General features: G+C 40.0%; 1 protein-coding gene across 5 annotated transcripts in view; it reads right to left on the bottom strand.

Annotated features, from left to right (window-relative positions):
- Positions 1-18,351, bottom strand: part of LOC126394529 (rho guanine nucleotide exchange factor 28-like) — a 56,559-nt gene extending 38,208 nt beyond the window's left edge. For 3 of the 5 annotated variants that reach the window (XM_050051391.1, XM_050051394.1, XM_050051393.1), the window contains exons 1-9: positions 18,192-18,349; positions 17,171-17,215; positions 11,218-11,359; positions 10,209-10,318; positions 8,732-8,918; positions 6,737-6,920; positions 5,821-6,022; positions 3,854-3,929; positions 1,490-1,530 (exon numbers count right to left, since the gene is read on the bottom strand). In XM_050051391.1, coding sequence (XP_049907348.1) covers positions 1,490-1,530; positions 3,854-3,929; positions 5,821-6,022; positions 6,737-6,920; positions 8,732-8,918; positions 10,209-10,318; positions 11,218-11,359; positions 17,171-17,203 — 975 coding nt within the window. In that variant the 5' untranslated portion in view covers positions 17,204-17,215; positions 18,192-18,349. Of the gene's footprint in view, positions 1-1,489; positions 1,531-3,853; positions 3,930-5,820; positions 6,023-6,736; positions 6,921-8,731; positions 8,919-10,208; positions 10,319-11,217; positions 11,360-17,170; positions 17,216-18,191 lie in introns of all 5 variants that reach the window. The other 2 variants (XM_050051392.1, XM_050051396.1) reach the window with 2 other exon arrangements.
- Positions 18,352-21,860: the final 3,509 nt, after the last annotated feature.

The following is a 21,860-nucleotide window of genomic DNA, read 5'->3' as shown; positions in this document are numbered from 1 at the left end:
GGCAGTCGGTGCCACTGCCTGATGCAGATGTTGATGGAGATTAAATGGAGCTTTGAGAGTTTAAAATGTGAAAATAGATATCCAGTTTTTTAAGTTGCACCTGTTGTTGGCAGAAAATTAGGAATCTTTTGGAGGGATAGGTTGTGATTTATGCTTATAACTGGCTCATCTCATCAGAGAAAGCGCTGTAAAGGAACACGTCATCCTCCAAATGACCTTTTGTATGTCGCTCACCTTGTGTTACCTTAAATTTTCTGAGGAAAACTTTACTCTTGCATGCCTCCACAGTCAACAAAGAATCCAAAAAATCCTCATGAATTGGAGTCACAGGGGTCCACAGTTTACAAGAGCAAAACTATATCAAGACATTCATTTACAACCTCTTACACAACTTGTGCAGTATAATCTCAGTCTCATTTATCCAGTTGTACACTCAGTACTGCCCAAACAGATGGCCCCTTCCGACCTTGAACTGAAATAAAAAAACTTATCTTTGCTCTCTTCAAAGCAAAAATCCATTGACAAATCATTTATTTTAGCTTGCTGAACACGGGAGCTGCCAGTCTTCCACTGCCTTGATCATTTATATTCACTGCATTAATCTTCTCTTGACTACTGCAACTCTCTGTACAGGTGTGTCAGCCTGTCATCTTTGTCTCGCCTGCAGCTGGAGCAGAATGCTGCGGCGAGACTCCTCACTGGCATCCCTGCACTGGCTACCTATCAAATACAGGATTGATTTTAAGGTTCTTTTATTTGCTTTTAAAGCCATACATGGGCTGGCACCCCAGTATATTGCTGGACGTCTTTGCCCCTACCACAACTCCCAACCTCTTAACCTCTTGTCCCATGATCGAGGCTGGTGGGTAAAGGAAGATTGGCCTTTGCGGTAGCTGCCCCAAAGCTTTAGAATAGCCTTTCACTTGTAATAAAATGCTCCATCTCCATTGACACTTTTAAGACAAATCTTAAAATGTACATATTTTCAATGGCCTTTTTTGTTCGTAGTGGTTTTAATCTTTTTTTTTTTCCAAGGTATGTAATTGTTCTTACTGGTGTTATTTTGTTTTATATTTGTGTACATGTTATATTGCTATAAATCTGTGTGTCGTTGTTTTAATTTGTACAGCACTTTGGTCAGCTGTGGTTGTTGATTTGATTTGATTTTGTTTGCGTTATTGTGTGACTCTGGTGAATCTGAGCTAACCCTTTAAAACACCAACAATGGACAAGTTGTGCGAGAGTGTGTAAGCGGATGTTCTGATATCGTTGATATAGTTTTGCTGCCTGTCACTTAATATTAATAAAGAATTTTCTCAGTCTTTTTTTTAATTCTTTGTTCAAAGAAGGCATGCAAGAAAAAAGTTTAGTCTAGTTTCCTCTGTATTCTTTTAACAAATGTGAGATTTACAACATGCATAATATATATCCTGGTCATATTTCAGTCCATAGCTTTCTGCCTATGTGAAATATTACATCAAATACTCACATTTTCTTCTACTGCAGCTCCGTTGATATCAGAGTACAGTGCTGTAAGAGGAGAAAACATACTCAGATGCAGACATACAGCAGCTATTAAACTTCAAAAGAGGCTCAAGTAAACACAGATGTTTGTCAGTTTTTAATGATGTATGTGCCATGTAAAAACTCTTTTTTCATAACCTGGGGAGATCTTTACCGTGTGGCCTCTCCTTTCCTTTCATTTAAGATCAAAGGACACGGTGTATGACTGCTTACTAAAAAACAAAGCAGCGACGCCTAGAAATTAGTGTATGGGTGGTTTGATACAAAGCCTGGGGTCATGTAAAAATATAAAGGCATATAAATGTAGGAGAGGGAAGAGGCAGCGACCTATAAAGGATATATAGTTTGGGAGGGAAACTCAGGGACAAAATATACAAGAGAAGAGGAAGAACAAACAGTAAAGGCTGAGAAAGGAGAAGATGTAAAGTACTGAAAAAGACTAAACAACAACTCTAATCTGACAAAGGTCTTTCTGTGCCTCAGTGTGATACCATAAAACACATTCACTCAAGTCTGATCCAGTGATGCCAGCTGGCTCCACAGCAAGAGGCAGAGAGCCAGAGAGACCGAGGGTACAAGGAAACAACCTTGTAAAGGAGAGGGTGACCTTCCAAAATTCATCCTTTGACTAACTAGATGTTCTATTTACATTTTTAATGATTATCTCAATTTATATACCCATGAATATTACTGACACGTGCATAGAAACAAAAGATGCTGCAATTTATGACTATTTTCATCATCCACTATCCGTTGAGTCAAAGATAATATCTCCAAATTGCTTGTTGTATCCAAACAACCAGAGATGGAAGACGTATTCAGATCCTTCACTTGAGGAGAAGTACTGAAACCACACTGTAAAAACACTCTACAACAAGTTAAAGTCCTGCATTCAAAACCTTACTCAAGAAAAATCAGCTAAATGTACTTAAAGTATGAAAACGGAAGTATTCATTACGCAGTCAATTGTTCCCTGTCAGTGTTGTACTATATATATGATGTTTATGGATTATTATCGATGCCATAATGTGTATGTTGCATTTTACTGTGGTTGATGTTTAAGGTTGTGCTCATTTTAACTACTTCAAATCATGTCCTACTGTGAGAACCATCTATCAGAATCAGAATCAGAAATACATTATTGATCCCGAGAGGAAATTGGGATTTGTCACAGTCCCTCTGATGTAAAGAACAGAGAATTATAAGAAGTAAGAAAAAGAGTATGAAATAGAAGTGTGTAAATATAGAGTACTAAAATAAAAAAAAGAAATAAAAACATGCATTATGTGCATTGTACTATCTCTAAAAGGTCAACTTTTCATGGTGTCAGAAAAACAGCCCTGTTTCCAGCTCTGTGATGATTCATTTTTCATCTGATCCACGACAGTTTTTTAAATTGGATTATCTAGATTAAGAAGTAGGGGAATTTTCTCAGCACATTAAAGACTATCTCATCCTTCAGTTTATAAGAAAAGAAATCTAAATCACACATCTGAAGATGCGTGGTATTTACTGGACAGGAACGGGATGAAAAACTGTAATCTGAAAAGTCAGCAAAGCTGTCAAATCAATAAAGTGGAGTAAAAAGCACAATACTTCCATCTGAGATGTGGAGGAGTTGCATAAAATGGAAATACTCACATAAAGAAAAAGTACTTTGAATTACTATTTAATGGAGTAAATGTACTTGGTAACATCCCACCACTGCAAACATCAGTTCAAAACAAAAATGTGGAATGTGGAATGATACAAAGCAGAGGAAAGCAGTGAAGACATCTAAGAACCATGAAGTAATTGCCATTTTTCCTTGATAAATCAACCAATACCAAAATTGTCTATCAATGAAATGACATACAAGTTGCTTAACTAATGGTTTCAGCACTAGTTATAAACATATAGCTTGCCTGCTCTGCAGTTTTGCACAATATACCAATGCAGGGATCAATATATTCCGAATTAAAACGCTGTGACTGAAGTCTTTGTTTTCTTATGATAATATAACCTTGTCACAATTCACACAAGATACTAGAATTGTCTTTGATGAAACAGTTTGATTCTCTCACAAGAATATTTTACTTTAATCTACTCTTTTGCCCACTTTTATTTTGTTTTTTACAGACTTGCAATACCTTTAAACCGCCACAGGAGGGCAGTCAATGTCTATCAATACTGTAGCCTGATACAAGTCACAGTTTCAAGCCTGCTAAACCACTTGAACAAAAAGTAACAGAGCATTGCAACATAAAAGAGAAGAGTTACGACTGGATGGTTTAGTTTAACCAGGCCTCTCAAATCCCACAAAGCAGACAGATTAGGAAGTGTATGATACCGTTCTCCGTAGGATCATCCACCAGCTCCTCCTTCCCGAGGACGGTCTCCACACGCTCCCTCCTTAGAGCTTTGATCTGTGGGAGGAAAGGTGATGTTTCAGTAGGAGAATGCAGATATGTGAAATTACACGGTCTCCAAGAGGCTTTATTTTGATCATACTTTCAGGTACATTAGTTACCAGGGGTGGACTGACAACAAGAAGCAGCCTGTGGATTTGCTGTCATGCCGCCCCAATGTAATACACCTAATTAAAATTGACACAATGTGTTTGCTGATAGATGAATCAAAAACAAAGTCTGTTAACTTGTATTAATTGTCTTAGGATATTTTCCAAAGTTTTCCTCCCCGTGTTTGTGTGTATAGAAAGAAAAATAAAAGTGAAATTAATGTAATGATCACCTGACCTTTTCAGTATTATTCAAAATACTGCAAACCAGTTATCGCTATTTAAACACACCACTAAATAACAAATAACAAACTCTATAACACACAATATTCACAGTACATATTGACACAAAGCACTCTATATTTACAGCAAACTAAATTTACATAGAGAACACTATATTTGTGATTTTCTTTCTCAAGAGTAGGGAGTAAAATGTTGGGTTCGGGTCAAACATCAAGACATGTTTGGCCAAATACCTCAATATTGATATTGTGACAATACTGTAGGGTTGATTATTGGTGCTTTCACAAAATATTTACACAAGATTTTACTAGATAGCCATCAGTAATGTGGATGGAATAACTAAAGCTCTATTCACACAGGGCTAGTATTAACTGAAATCGAAATAACCCAAACGTCTGTATTCCATGCAGCCCATTTGCACAGGATAAGTGAAGTCTGTATGTTACCGACATTATCCCCAAGATATGATGCACACAGTCATTTGTAAGTCCACTCTACGCAACAAAGAACCACTACACAGCACCACCAGTGGTGTTGTACAGTGTTAACCTCCTTTTTCTCCTTTATAAATGTGGGTTGAACAAATAGAACTGATTACGCCACACACTGTCACGTCATCCATCTCATCATCTTTGAGCCTCCTGCACCTCAAATGCTACTCAAAACTTCTACTGGAAGAAAGGCTGAATCGAGGCACGGAGAACACAAAAAACCTAAATACGACCTTAAATCACAGAGATGCCGATTCCCACAGGACTAATATTATTACATGACCGCTGTGTTTGGTGAAATATGGTTGGTAATTTGTGGTGGAATTTTTAGTCCCCAGGTAATATTATATCCAATGCAAATGGGGCTTAAGTGAGTAAAGGCAAATATTAGAACAGCTAGAACAGTTTCTTAAGTTCGGAAAACTATATTACTTTACTGTAATGTAGCCTTATAACCAAGAAAAGACAACGCTTACAGTATTATGATATCCAAAATCTAAGGAGATATCTAGTCTTGTATCCCATTACCAATATATTGTCCAATGCTTGTTTCATATGTCTGAGCTCCTGACATGAATGTAACATCAGCCAGTAAAGCCTTTTTCTTTTTTTAGAGCACCTTCTCTGCACCGCCGGCCGCAGGTTTTGTCTTTCTCTCCATGTTTCGGCAACAAGTGCTAGATTCTTTCAGGTTCAGTTGTGATGGCAACTGCTACCTGCTATTGTGGATTGCACCAGCCGTGTTGCAGCAGCTAAGATGACCTATTGAATATCTGTATATAGGCTATAGAGACCTTTTCACTAAAAAATGCATTGCTAGGCAACAGCTAGGGTCCATGTGTACTTCCTGTCAGCTGGTGCCATTCACGTACGCTGCTAAACATTTAAACAGGAAATACAAAAAGACCTGTTCAGACTGTTTATGTGATTCAGAGTAGTTGAAACCGTCTACATGTTAGTTACAGTGCAAATAACTGTGCAGGTTTATCTGAATATCTGATCATAACTCACAGTGTTGTCTACCTACCTCTACTCGCACCGGACAGCAATGATGCTCAGACTCACCTCTCTGAGGAAGTCCTCATCTCTGAGCCGGTCTCTGAGAAGCAGGATGTCAGCGTGCCGGCTCTCCTCTGAGCTCCACCTCAAGTTCTGGCGGACGGTCAGAGTCAGGTTCCCCGTGTCATGGCAGAACCTCAGCAAGCGGGACCGGTCTGCCCACACCTGAGACAGACCTGCTGGCGGCGTGGCCAGAGGGTTGGGTGGGCTGCAGCACAACAGGTGGATTAGTTTAACCACAAATCACAAAGAACATTAAGGTTGAGAATACCGTTTCTCTCATTACAAATTAAAATAGACAGCCAGCAGGTTATATGACTAAATCTCTAAAAGCACTGTCAGAGCAGATGATGGTATTTTACTTTTTAGGCCATGTTAACCGGTCTATAAATCTGTGCTAATGATTTATGGATCCAGATTGAGCACAAAACATTCTTGAGTTTGACAGGTGTTCATAAGATGTACTTCAAGTATATTTACAGTATTTGAGAGATCTAAAGAATGCACAGTGTGGCGTCTGCATGTTTTCCCCGTGCTTTCCCCGTGTTTCCTATCATAGTTCAAAGACATTAGGTTAGGTTAAATGGTGCCTCTAAATCTGCCTGCAAGGTGTATATGTGAGCTTAAATGGTCGTCTGTCTTTATGTGTCATCCCTCTGATTGACAGCTGACCTGTTTAGGGTTTTACCAGTCTCTCATCCTGTGTAAGCTGGGATTGGTTACAGCCCCCTGGGACACTCTGAGGATAAGCAGGTGTAACTAATAGACGAATGGGGTGATTGCTAAAACTGGGCTGTTTCTACATTTGAAGCAAAGCTTTCTGTCACCGTGTGTGGGAAAGCTCTGCACTGCACGCATAATGTTACAGCAAAACAGTGATTCATTTGTCAGTGTCGCTCCCTGTTGGAGCTTATAGTCTTACTGTGTGAGCAGCTCCAGGAGCTCGGTGTTGCCTGCCATCTGTGCCAGCTGCAGCGGCGTGACTCCCTCTTCGTTTGGCAGACTGACAGCCATCAGACCCCCCGGCTGACACAGCAGCAGCTCTGCCAGCCGATACAGACCCCATCTCACTGCCAGGTGGAGGGGAGACTCTCTGAGGCTGTGCTCTGGCGATCAGGGGGAGAAATATAATAACGTAAAAAGAAACCTGCAGAGATAAAAGTATGCAGTGGGATCTGAGTCAGCTGAATGGAAAGGGAGGAGGGATTAACAGTGAGATGGGAACAAACAAGCGCGTGGTGGAAAGTGAGATAAATAGGAGGAAACTAACATGTCGACAATTCCGTCTTGATAACCACCTACTCATGATAATTAACCTAAATGTCAATGATTGATTTCTTCTCTTGCACAGCGCTGGATCTCTCTGCTCCACTGACCCACTTTAAGGCAATAAAAGCTTTTCGACAAAGCAGCGACAGCTTCTTATTTCTGTGCCTGCCACTCAACACGGTCCAACAATATCTGTATCCAGGTAACTGGCCTGCACCTAATCAGCTACAGTCAGGCAGTGAGTAAGCTTGAAAATGTACTACTGCATTTTTTAAAACGCAGCCAGCATTCATTCATCATAATCTAAAAATATTTGTATATCATCTGGGCATTTCTTGAGGCTTAAAGTTTTATCATTCAAAAGGAAAAACAGACACAAAGTCAGCACATTGCAGCCATGTCAAGAGAAAATGCAATTTTACTTTGAAAAACAATTTATTGTGTTTCTATTGAGGTTACTTTATAGGATACAAACAGACAGAAACTGGTGAATCCAAAGCCAGACTTTCTTTACAGATCAAAAAGGCTCCACTTCACTTTCTCTATTTGTCCAAGAATATTCTGCATCCAAAGCCCATCAGGGTGCAGGCCTTGTGAGCTACAAAGACAGATTTCACAAGATAACACTTTTGCCAGCTGCATTAAAAATGTCAGTGCTCAATATTTCAGAGCTGTACTCGGTCCACAAAGAACACAATGATGCCAAGCTGCAGTGAATGTGAATAAATGTCTTTTGATTTTGTGACAGAATGAGGTTTTGCTAATTTTTTCCAGTCCTTTTAAAAATGCAGAATTTTGTGCTACAAACAAATGGTAAGCACCAAAGGAAAAACAGAGATTTATAAGTCGATCACATACAGCATCGGTAGCAGAATGACGTCACGAGCAGTGTTATCAAATTAACTGCAGACATTTAGAGGGAGACGCTGCAATGAAACAGACTGCCTTAACTATGTTAATGCTAAATCTAGTTTGTTATTTATGTAGGTGGCCCTACACAAACACTCAGATCATAGAAACAGATGGTGGCATCTAGTAAACATGATGGTCAGCACACACACATATGCGCACTTGCCCTCAGATTTATTAAGCTCTGCCGAGGGCTACTTCCAGAAGGAAAGGCTCTATTAACCACATTACACGCCGCTTAATTGGCTTTGATGAATTTAACAGAAGCACACATGTGACCATGTTCACTTCCGCTTTTAGCCCAGTAAGCATGGAAAATGGGAACGATGGTGGAGAAGAAGGGGGGGGTGGAGGGGAGTTGAAGAGTTCACCTTCCTTTGGTAGCACTGGCTCCAGGTTTCCAGCGCAATGCTGAGAGATGAGGTTATGACAAAAACTGTCTTCAAGAATTTATGTTCAGAAATTGATGTGCAAATAATAAAATAAAGTAAATGCCTCTTTAAACAAAACTGCATCTGTCTTTAAACCCAATTAAAACACTCTTTAACCTTCCTCATCTGCCAATTTGCATTACAAAGTTACATATATTCATGTATTATATATCTAATGTGCACTGTTTAAACATTTTATAATTTCAAAGTGTTCACAGATGTTGTATGATAAAAAAACGAATATGCTTTTGATCAACATATCTGCGCAGGAATGCCCGTTCAGCGAGATAAAATAATCCCACTCTCACCTTCTCCACTGTTGCTCCCCAGTACATTCCAGTTTTGGGGGATATCCAGATTGGCCATGGCCAAGGCCACGCGACGATCCATAGCCCAGCGAGAGCTCTCCTGGCCCAGGTTGAAGAGGCTGCTCAGCTCCTTGTGATCCATGGAGCTCAGGCAATGTCCATGGATTACCAGGTGCTCTGCCAGGTCCTGAGAAAGAAGCAGTCATGAATAAAATACAATTTGTGATAACCGGCGTGCAATACAAAAACCAAGCAGTGTCCAAACTACCTCTGTGCAACAGAGGTGAGAGTATTAGGGCCCGTGGACGGAAGTGCCAGGGGCCCAAAGATCCCTGGCACTGAAAGTATGAGGAATTGTTTTTGAAAAGATATTTACTCTGCTGTGGTATCACATATTTTTGAGGGGCTTGGGATGCTTGAAAACTCATGAAAAATTTTCCCACATGCCAGAACTGGTGAAAATCTGGCGTGTTTAGCGGGCTCGATAGCGCCCCCTAATGTGTCGAAGACCTTAAGTTACTCCTATATTCATGAAATTTGGTAACCACATTGCTCTCATCATTTCTGACATATTTCTCATTGCGGTTCAGTAGCTCCACCCAAAGGCCTGTTTTTTATGTGTTTTATGCAAACTTTTTCAAACCCCACCTATAGGGTCTATCAGATAAGTTTGAAATTTGGTTGGTATAACTGTCACGCTATTGTGACACTAAATTGCGAAGTGGTGTGATAGCTCAAATAATGATGCAATAGATCATGTGACAACACTCCATTTTAGGCACTTTAAAAGTACAGAACTTTTTGAACCTTCATGATGCCAACAGTGAAGCTTTTGTGTTGTCACGGAACAACGTGCCATGGCGAGGCAGGCCATTGTAAGCTGTTGTAACTTGACTTTGCATAGTCAAATCTGCCCCAGACTTCACATGCTGGATCGGAGTCCAGTCCTGAAGACATTTACGTGCCCATATTGACTCAGCATCATAGCAACACCTAGCAATAACAGGAAGTCAGCCTTATGTGACAAGGATTATCAAATTTGCTTGAAATTTACAGGTTGTGGTCTACGCATAACATCCAGCAACATGACATTTAATTATTGTGTGTTCTCTAGAACCAAAGTGATGTGGTACAAAGCTTGCAACACGTCATTTCCAGCACCTCACACTCCACACGGGAATTGTCAAAATCATTGGCGTGGTTTGAAAAAGTCCTGGAAATGCACAGCTGCATTGACCAGCATCCTGCCAGAACCCCAATGTATGGGATGATTCAAGGGCTCTTTCATTAAAAACAACATACTTGGAGAATTTCATGACTTGAGGTCAGTGATTCACGTCACACTAATAACAGAACAGTGTAATAATTTGCACAGCAGCATGAATAATCTGTGCACAAGCAGGTCATTTTTACCACAGGGATGCACAAACTTAGATTCAGTGTAGAGTATAGGATCATATTTGGGCATCTTCCCTACCTGAGCATCATCTTGGACATACTCCAGTGTGGCTCCGCCCACCCAGATAAGGGGTGTGGTTTCAGTGATCAGGTAGGCCTGGACAGAGACCACCTCAGCCAGGTTATGTCCTACAGAGGAACACAATGAAACAAAAGCCAGACTTTACTGAGGACAGATTTACATCTCTTTGTATGAGAAAGAGCCGTTATATAGTGTGAGACCCATGTAGCCTTTGTTCTCTCTAATTTCTGCCTAATTCTGTGATAAGGCACAGCCTGCAACTGCGTTCTCATGCAACCATGATACAGAAGACAACATGATTGATCAGTTATGTGAAACACGTTTCAAGCCAGTGTCATATAATGAGCTGAAACTGAGTCTGTGATAAATTAATGAAACTAATTGAAATCATACACAGTTTGTAGGTTACACGCTAAAAATACAAAACCAGCAGTATGGATTCTAAAATATAGCTTATATATTCTAGCCCGGAGCAAGCACATTAGGGAATCACTGAGTGTGGCTAGAAATGTTCTCAGATTTTCATTTCGTATGCCGATAAAGGCATTTTTTTCTTTTTCTTTTGATGGAGAAGGAGACCTGCTTTTAATAGTCTAGCTATTGTCGAGAGTGCTCGAGCCTGCAGGACTGCCGGCTGTCTGTGTCAACCTACACAGAGGCTCGGTAATGTTGACGTATTGTTTATGGAGCTGTTTCCCTCCTGAGAGGAAGCTGATAAGATTCTGTGCTTTTCCAGACCTCAAGTCACAGACTGTGTAGTGTGTATGTTGTATAAGTGTGTGTGTGTGTGTGTGTGCAGACAGATTCAGACAGTGATATACTGTTCCTGAGTATATCACAGACAGGAGTGGGAAACCGGGGATTATCAGGATGTGCTGTTCAATGTCTGAATGGTTTTCGAAATAAAATTCTCCCTTTTTGATGTATAACATGGAAAATTACCCCAACATATATACAGTAACACAGCAAGACAGTTCAGATCATATTTGCATACACATGAACATACCAGGCACTATAAAGCAGAGCATGACATCACTCTGAGCCCTGGTGACATGAACCAGTGTGGATCCCTCAAGAACAACGTAGACCTCTGCGTCCTCCGGCACCGAGTCTAAACCCTCCAGCAATGCAAATACCTTTGCCTGGCCCTGAGATAAAGACAAGTGAGAGAAGTTGAGAGCAAAATAAAAGAAGAAAGATTCTAGAGAGCAAAACATATTACTATTCCTAAAGATACAGGCCTATTTTAGAGTAAAGACTCTTTTCTGATTCAGTGTTCTACATTTCTGTAAAGAACACCAAATCCCCTGACAGCATGCCTCTGGAGGACACAATAAAACATTCCCCTCAATAAAAACAGGAATGCCTTAGTGTCTGCCGCAAAGACCTGCTCTGATCCCATCAGGCCAGAACACTTTAGACTTCTGATCTGAGGTCAAAATGGAGAGCTGATATGTAGAGTGATTAGTAGCCTTTAAAAACTTTGTGCAGGTCAAATGTGGGTGTGTGATGTTATATGAAAGGCTTAGTTGACTCTACAACCTCACTTAAGAGGCCCAGGTTGAGCTGTTAAAGTTCTAGGTCACTGATTTATGTAGGGTTAAAGTCTTTTGATACCTAAAGGAATAAAGTACCTGAGTTTTGATACCACTACCAGAATTATTCTTTTATGGATACTTTTTAGGGCAACATAGTTAAATGCAGCTGTGCAAGAACTTTGCCAAAACAGTCTAAAACTTACAGTTTTGATTTCAGTCTGGACCTATCAAAACAAATCATGAATAAAAGGAATCTAACCAGACATTAAATCGCTGCTTTTGCTACTGGTATCATCAATATGAAGGACTACAGGCATATTTCAACTGTTAACACCCAGTCATGTGCATATTATGCACAAAAACCTTTATATTAAAGATCCAATGAGCTGTTAAAAACTACAGAACTTAAGAAAATGTAATTAGCACCTAGGTATATTTGTGTGGTATTAGTTTCACAAAACCATTACGTAAATAACTATAACTTTACATAGATATAGTAGCATGTCCAGTGTAAAATGTGCAGGGGAACATAGCACAGTTGGTAGACATAGCGTTTCAAAGCACTCACAACTGAAACTCTAGGCTATTAATACACCTGATATAAAGTTAGCTGAACTGAAAAAAATTAAGGGTAGACAGTGCAAGCTCTAAATAAACTCTGTCACGTTCGCATTATACATGCTGCTCATCTTTGACGTATCGGCCGCAGAGATGTCTGCCCTCATTCGAATATAATGGAACTAGATGGCATTTGACTTGTGGGGCTTAAAGTACATTTGAAAAACTCAACAGCAATGTCTCTTTCCAGAAATCATGACCTGGTTACTTATGATAATCCACAGACCTTGTTGTGAGAAGTTTAATGAAGGAAGTATTTAAAGGAAGGATGAAGGAAGCGTGCATCTACAACTGAACGAATGGAACGTGACAGCACAAGGTGGAAACAATGGCGTCTTCCTCGGCTGTAACATTAGCTAGCTCAGTGGTGCTAGGTGAGTAAGTAGCAGATGCATGATTCTTTCTGCACGGTGATGCTGTTGGCAAATGTAGTTTGATAGAAAGAAAATAGTTCCTACATGAAACTGTTTACAACAAGGTCTGTGGATTATCTTGAGTAACCGGGTCATGAGTTCTGGAAAGAGACATTACTGTTTAGTTTTTCAAATTTCTTTGGTGCTTTGAGCACCACAAACCGAGTGCCATCTAGTTCCATTATATTGGCGAGAAGGCAGACATCTCTACAGCTGAAATCTCCAACACTCTGCAACTCACACCAAAACAACACAGACTAATAAAGAGCACTACACACAATAAGAGGAAAAATATGTATTTTCGATTTGAGGGTGAACTGTCCCTTTATTCATTTAAGTGATAGTTTAGGCAAATGGATCTTTTTAGATTATTAATTCAATACTGAGTACTGAAGTTGGCTTATTCTTAGTTGATGAGCGCAGTAAAATTCAACCCAAACAGTGACAAAAACATTATTTGAAAGAGAAGCTAGAAGAGAAAGCTTTGTAGAGCTGCTGAGAACTGCCATGTCTGGTAATAATTATCTGTTGTTTGTCACTATGAGCAACACCTTTGACACTTCACAAGGTCCTTTAACTCATTGTTAATATAAAAATATTGATTAGAGCAGCTTTAAACATTTTGGGGCCAACTATGTTGTTTGGTTGTGAACTTTCCTTCTGTGGATTAACGGCTGCAGTATATCTAACAACTGTAGCTGGCAGCTGAATTTGAAAGCAGAGTTCTTGGAATTCAAATATCAAGACTAAACATCTGCTTTTAATATCAGTCTCTCAGACTAAAAACTAAATCTTCCAGGACCACTAGCTTGCTTTTTAGAGCAGCCATTCTCAACCAACATCCAGCAGTTGCAGGGGAAGAAATCTATTGTAGATATCAATTTGTCCACCTACAGTGGCCTCAATAGACCAGACAGCGATGCAGCCACAAGACACCCTGTGTGGGTTATTCTGGGAAACAAATCAAACTGCCTGAGTGAGACAGGAGTAGAGGAGACAGGTTGCAGGAAAGACAGTGCACCAAAAAATGTTAATTATAAGGCTTCACTTGAGATGCAGTGAACATCACAGATTAATGTTGGATTGTGTAAGAGTGAGGATGTTGTTTTTTTTTAAGTAACCTCTCTTTTTCTCGTGAGAGTCTATCTATTAGCCTTGCATCACCTCAACAGCTGACCCAATTTCTCACGCTATAAAACTCAGAGGCTTTTCTCTTTGATTCTCTCGCTGCCTCAGAAAGAGACACTGTGAGTAATCCTGCCTCCATGTCTCTCCGTCTCAAATAATCCCACCTTCAGGTTCACTTATCCATTTCTTTATCCCCAGTCGGCTATTCTTTGACAGAGAGAACACCAGGTTTACCACCAAATTTATGTCTGGCTTCTCCTGTGCCCTCATTAAGCCTCCTGACCTCTGTGTGATTGACCAGATGCTGACCATGAAATAACAAACTTTTATTTTCCAACGTAAACCTGCAAAACTAATTTTTATTAACCTCAGCTATATTTTATATTTAGCGTCAGCTAGCAAATGTTAACGATATACTAATCTTGTTAATTTAGAAAAATGAGACTTTACAGGATTCTCCTGTTAAAGCTGGGGTAGGCAGTTCCATTTTGTTGTCACTGGACAAACACGCAATAATAAACTTGGAGCATATTGTAAATCAAGTGGACTGAGAGAAAACTAGACTTCTGCAGCTCCTCTTGACTCTGTTTTTAAGGCTTTAGAAATTCTACACCATGACGAGAGACAGGTCATTTCACAGAGAGGGCGTTCCTATTGGCTGTTCTGCAAATGCAGATGCGTGTGCACCTCCCTTCGATGAAAGTCTGATTCAATGGCGGGGAATCCTGCAGAAAAGTAGCTATTCCAGCACTGGACACAACTGCCTAAAATGCAAAGCAACCCAAAAAAGGAAGACTAACTTATCATAAAGAGTCTACAAGACGACAATGTTGCTAACAGGTTAGCCTTCTGCTAACCTGAGACAAAGGCTCAGGGCTGCAGCTTCAAGTTCACGTTCATGTGGTGAATGCACTGTGTGCAGCTCTACAGTGAAATTGGATTAAATGAATAAATGTATGGGAAACACTGTGTTACTATGACAGTGGACTCACAAGTCAGTCTTTAGACGCTTTGCTTAACTAAAGGTGGAGATCTCTGATTGTCTGGTGGCGAGACCACTATAACAGTAATACATTATTTTTATATTTGTATGAGTGCTGTCAAAAATATTGATTTATTAATACACATAAATTCTGAATATTTGAAACAGTTTCCATACTTTCCTCAGTATCGATACTGTAAGACTACTTTCTTCTTCTTTGTTTTCTTCAACAGTGACTTGACACAAACACACCCAACAGCTCATTCGTCTCAGTTTCATATGGCCGTTTGTGGCACTTTTTTTTTTTTTATTTGCAATTTTTAGCCTTTTGAATGTGTGACAGTTTCAAAGGCTTTGAACATGTGCACACTGCAAGAAGAATATTGTTTCCATTCATGTAAAAAAAAGTTTCAGTTATTGTTAATGTTTACTACAGTCCAGTAGTAGGTACAGTCCTAATCAAGAAAAGTTGTGGTTGTCATGCTATAGCCTTGTTATATTTATCTTTTAATGGAAATTTTAAATTGCATGCCTTCAATGTCAATTTTTCCTTGTGGAATTGAAGACGGTGTTGAATATTGCTATTTCTGAAGCTACTGTATCAAAGCTATCGATTCCAGTGTCGTGACTACACTTTGTATGAAGCACATGTGTATGCTTGTGGTCGCCTCATGGTGTATTTCTTATTCAAAACAGTGGTTCCCAACTGGTCCAGCCACGGGGTCCAGACTTCTACTTAATCATTAGTTTGAGGTCCCAGAATTCAATACATTCAGTGTCATACTTGTGTTTGGTCATGTTGCTGAGCTAGTTTGCTGTCTCTGTCAAGTAGCTGTCTGTTAGTCACTCGCTCTACAGCAGAAAACGGCACTTTGAAATAAAGGCTCTGTGCTAGAAATTCACGGTACTTCAAAATGAAGTGTTTCTTTACAAACTTGACATGTTTGCAAATCACTTGTGGCCTATTCAGAATGGGCCTGTGACCCACTTTTGGACCTCGACCCACCAGTTGGGAACCAGTGATTTAAGAAATCAAGAGTGGATTTTTTTTCCCATGAAATCTTTTCTCATATTTATGACATAATAATCTTGTTAATTCGGAAAACACAGCAGATTTTTTCTCTCAAGTGAATGCATGATGCTCCTGTAATAAGGTAAACATTACCTACTAAACATCAGATTCAGCATATTAGCAACGGCACTGTGAGCATCTCAGTACACCGAGATTAGCCTTTTGCCCCAAGCCTCACATCGCTGTAGACTAGTCTTGTGAAAACACTGGTCAACTTTATTCAGCTTTACTACCCTCTGCGGTTAAAATTGAATTGTTGCATAAGTGTACTCTTTATTGGGCCTCTGTAGAGAGCATGCACAGTACATGCTGAGCAGGTGTTTCTTTTGGTAACACTGACGTCACATCAGGTACAAGGAAAACCACATTAAAACATGTCAAATCAAAAAGGCTTCAATAGCCTGACAACAGTGTGAACAATGTATTCCTGCCTTTGATCTTTAGAGAATAACTAATTCTCAATAATATTTGTGAACACTGTTAATATACCAAACTGAAACCAATAAAACAATATTTGACCACGGTCCTGCCCTGTTTGACTGCACCTTAACCTCACAGACAACAGATCCATTCAAAGGTTTAACACGACCAGAGGCATCACAAATCAACGTAATAGCAAATAAATGTTCTTTTCCAACTCTGAGTAAGTAAAATACAAATAAAAAAACATCACTGCGAATGAATCACAGAGTTACTGATTAGCTAGTTGAACACACAAATGCAAGGCTGCTTTTGTCACTGCCGTGCTGATGGATTACTTTTTCTCCTATGAAACTATGATTCAGTGCTCAAATAATCCGACAGCAAAAGCCAAGAGATGTCTCATCCAAAGACTTATAAAGTCCCTGTTTGATCAAAATCGAGAACATCAGTCTCCTGTCATCACGGCGCCCTCATTGACCCCAGAGCCAAATCTCATTTGAAACACTCGCACAGTACATACAGTAACTATAGTGATTGAATTACATGTTCTGTATTGATGCACAAACAGAAAACAGTTGTATACTCTCAGATGCAACATTCGATACATTTTTATTTAACATAATAGTTTGGTCACGAGCACAAAAACCAAGCCACAGACTTTCAGTTTTCGTAAATGAGGCTGCTGCATACCAAACTCAATTTGCAGAGATTTTCCACAGGGATAACTAACTCTTGAGATTAATTGGAGAACTCAAACTTGACTTCAAACTGGAGCACATACTCACATACAGAGGCACTTTCCTCCTGCTGAGCTCCATCTGCAACAGCAACTGCGGGCAAAGACACAGACACAAGATGAGCAGACATTTGAGAAACAAAGATGAAAACTCAAACACGGTGTGGCCATGTGACTCCTCATATCTGTTTTGGTTATTTTGGTTATTCTGCCCCCTCCCCACCCCCGATCCTGAAGAGATTATCAAACCTCATCTGTGCCAAGCAGAGTCAGAGGTCCTCCGATGAGACAGGACCATCGTTTGATCTCAAGTATGTGAATAATGATTTTAATGGGGATGCTTTCTACCTTAGTGTGTGGAGACAGCACCAGACCACCAAATATGCCCCAATCTGATTTACAGGCAGTGTGTAGCCTACTCCTGCATGTATGTGCGTGTGTGTGTGTGTGTGTGTGTGTGTGTGTGTGTGTGTGTGTGTGTGTGTGTGTGTGTGTGTGTGCTACAGCTGGAAATCGATTAAGTTTCAGTGCTGCAGGGTTGAGATCTGTTCTTTATCAGTTCTGCTCTTTAAACTGGAAACAACAGCAAGGTCTTAACACAACAGTTTTTAATGAATTTGCTCTTGTGCAGTCACACTATCTATTGCATTTATAATTATTCCTATATATGATAATTATATCTAATTATTCTCATCACAACAGACCAAATGTTGCAAAGAACAAAGACAAATCAAGAGAGCAGGACTTTTGTAACTGTGCTAGCTTCATGACAGACACACAGCTCAACACAGGTGTAATAATGATGGCAATTAGCAATGATTACCACAAAACACGACAGAATTGCTTTGGAAACATTGTGTTTTTGTTTCCTAATGATTTAAATCAACTCAACACAGTTTAATGCTGACCTATTTAGCTGCAGAATAAATTTAAGGCTCTTTTTACAGGCTGTATTTCCCCACTCGACACTGACATGTTAGCAAACTGTCACTAATGTCAGAAGCAACACACACGTTGAAGAAAAAGTCAGCAGCTGGTAGAAGAGGGGTTAACATCACTGACGTACTTACCTTCACAGGAGCTCAAACTCCGGCAGAGGAAACCTTAAATTCAGCCCAAAAACAGAGCCCTAACTCGGGTACATCCTCCCTCTGCTAAGTGCTAATTCAAGTGTCGCTGTTAGAAGCTACAAGTTGAGAAATGGCGTTGAGTCGGAGCAGCAGCTGTTTCCAGTGTGAGCTGCAGCCTCCACTGACACAGCATCCTCCCCTCTGACTGTCAGTGTTGATGCTTTCTGTCTTCCGTCTGCTCAAATGCAAATTCCTCCTTACATGAGAAAGTTAGCTGATTCTTTGAGGTTACAGCGACCCCTAGTGGAAGGCGATAAAACAGCGACCAGTGTGTGGAAAAGGGTGATAACAACTACATCAAGGATGGCCTCAACTTGCTTTAAAAAAAATTGTAAAATGACAGGAAGCCAGGGGTTATTTAATTTAATTTAATTTAATTTAATTTAATTTAATTTAATTTAACTTTATTTTACTTTATTTTATTTTATTTTATTTTATTTTATTTTATTTTATTTTATTTTATTCGCTGTTGACGGTTCCTGTGTGCACAAATCCAGTCGCCCTGCATGGGTCAGGTGCACAGGGGCGTTTTAAGGATTTCAGGACATTCAGGGCTTTAGCCTGTACCTGTGTCGTGGGGTCCAAGGGATCCTCCCCTGACATTTTTTATTATACTATTATTATTATTTATCAGTTCTATTACTTTATTTTTATAGGCCCACGCCTATCATCGAAACACCAGTGAAGGACGGTACCCACCTAATGACCCCAATAAAGCTTTTACCCTCCCTAACCCCTCCACCCCTGACTCCTCCAGCATGGCTCCAACTATAACCCACAATTGCAAGTATGTGCAACAACAATCTACCAGTTAAACTCCGCCTCAATTAAAGTTAGGTACGTTTTCCTCCTGCTAGTTTCTTCTCTCTTCTCCCCTCATCATTATTAATAATTATTGCAACTGCCTCTATTCCTGCCTCAATCAAAACAACCTTACAATGACGTCAGATTGTTCACAACTCAGCTGCAAGGCTTTTAACAAAAACCAAGAAGCACGACCACATCACACCAGTTTAGCCTCTTCACATTGGCTCCCTGTTTGTTTTAGGATTGACCTTAAAATCTTACTAATTACTTGTAAGGTTCTTCATGGCCTGGTTCCAGATTACATTTCAGAGCTGTTAGTTCCTCATTAGCCTTTACATAGTCTGAGATCCTCGGGCAGAGGTCATCTGCTTGTCCCAGAGTCCAGACTGAATACCAAAGGGGACAGAGCTTTTGCCACCAGGGCCCCGAGGCTCTGGAACGACCTGCCCGAGGATATAAGGCTGTCTTAGTCAGTGACTTCGTTTAAGTCTCTCCCAAAAACATACTTCTATTGGAAAGCATATCCTGACTTAACTAGATGACATTTTATGACATGTTATTTGTTTTATTCTTCTTGTGTTTTAATCGTGTGTAGTTTTATTGTACAGCACTTTGTAACTGTGTTTAGAAAGGTGCTATATGAAGAAAGTTTATTATCTATTATCAAAATGAGGAAGTAGGAGGAGGTAGAGTGCACTGCCCAGTCCAGCAATGGAGAGTTGTCTCTCCTTCCCTATGCTCCTCCTCACTTATCCATCTACCTACACTCTTTCCTACTTTTCTATCCATCTAATCCTTTGGCGTCCACTCTGACCCCCAGACGGCACTATTACTCCCACTCATAATCTCAAGTATGCGCATCAGGGATTGTAACATCCAGTCCTAACCTGAACTAATTTGATGCATTTTTATGCACCCTGGCACTTTATTTTCATTCAAAGTACAAATACAAATTCCCAGGGTGAATCTTTTTACCTTTATTGTGATTTAGAAAATGGTTGCGGGGCCACCTGGCACCCTGTTGCAGGCCAATCAGGCTGTTTCCTGGCTCAAAATGAGGTGGAGGTGGTACCATTGCAATCATGTGCACACATATGCATGTGTACTGTGCCTTCAACTAGCAAAAGCAAACACTTCTTACAAGCTTGTTTTAGGAATATTAGAAATTGAATACAACTGAAATTTGTCTTTGGCTTCTCTCAAAACATCAAAGTACATACAGACACACAACACAATACACCATTAAAAACGTACAGTTAAACCATATTCAAGATACAACTGAGTAAATGGGCAGGTGTTCCTGATACAGTCATCCTGTGTTCATTGCCTGTATGGCAAAGGAAATAAAGGACTTCTGTTCCGACTGGCTCTATGGACCCTAAATCGACACCCAGACAGGAGCAGCTCAAACTCTGAGTGTAATAGATGTGAGGCATTGGCAATTACATGTTTAGCCTTCCTGCGTACAGCACTGTCAGATATAGTGTTGAGTTGTTTCTGTGACTTGCTTCTGTGACTTACCTCTAATGTTAATGACTATGGAGAGCTTGTTTTTGCTCCTTGCACTCAGGTTGCCACTGTAACACAAGACACACTGTAATGTTAAATGATAAAATGCTTTCAACCAGGCTTCTGTATGCTGTTACAAGTGTGTCTTGTGAACACTGAAGCTCTTCAGCTTCCTGACAAAAAACAGTGACACTGACTGGCTCTCTTGGAAATGCTCTCTGAGTTTCCATTAAAAGTTAATGTCTGATCAAAAACTGTGCCCATGTACTTAAATTGTTTCACAGTGTGATGACAGGGAGGATATGACTGGTTCCATTTGGCCGCATTCATCTCCAGTTCAGTTGCCCGACCCCTGTCCCTGAAGAACAGTGACCTGGCTGAGGTAAGCCTCTTTGTACATGAATATTAGAATATTGTATGATTGGAAAAAACTAAAACCATTAATATATTTGGCTAAATTGTTACATGGATAATCTGTTGTGTCTATAATGTGAGTTCCTGGATAATTGTCAGTTGTCTGTTGTGATCTCAGTCATATTTGTTCTTAAAGTTTAGTGAAGGAGCTTATCACATGACCTGGTTAAGCTATGTTTGTTTTTAAGCAATCCTCACACATTTTTTATGAGACACGTATAGGACATACTATCCTTTTACTTTTTAATTTTAATTATTGTACTTAGCATATGTAGCAGCCACTTTCTGTGATGGGTCACAGTCCAAATGTGGGCCGTGGGTCCATTCTGAATGGACCACAAGTGACTCACGAACATTGTCAAGTTTGTGAAAAACACACTCTATTTTGGAGTTCAGTGAATTTCCAGCACAGAGCTTTTATTTACAAGTGCTGTTTCCTGCTGTAGAGTGAGTGACTAACAGACAACAACTTGACAGAGACAGCAAACTAGCTCGACGACATGGCCAAACACAAGTATGATGCTGAATATGTGAAACTATGTGGACCTTTAACTGATGACTAAGGAGAAAGCTGGGGCTCATGGCTGGACCAGTTGGGAGCCACTGTTCTAATGTATGAACTAATATGTTTTACAGATGTCCTAACCTTTGTAAGGGGGGGAAATTTTGATTTAATAAAGTACTTTATTTGCTTAAATTTCACCGGTGTTAATGTTCTCAGTACAAAGCAGCGTGAGTAGCATCCACAGACACTGTTTTGCTGTGGTCCATATCAGACAGCTCTTTCCTTCCTCTTGGCAGTTTTGAACTTTCCCAGTGCACTGTGTTGATAATGATTACACCACCACATTGGCATAACGCCACAATTGCGGTTACAAA

The sequence above is a fragment of the Epinephelus moara genome, chromosome 8 (genome assembly GCF_006386435.1).
Source record: "Epinephelus moara isolate mb chromosome 8, YSFRI_EMoa_1.0, whole genome shotgun sequence".
NCBI lineage: Eukaryota > Metazoa > Chordata > Actinopteri > Perciformes > Serranidae > Epinephelus > Epinephelus moara.
Note: the sequence above shows the minus strand (reverse complement) of the source record. Positions and strands in the feature narration are given on the sequence as shown.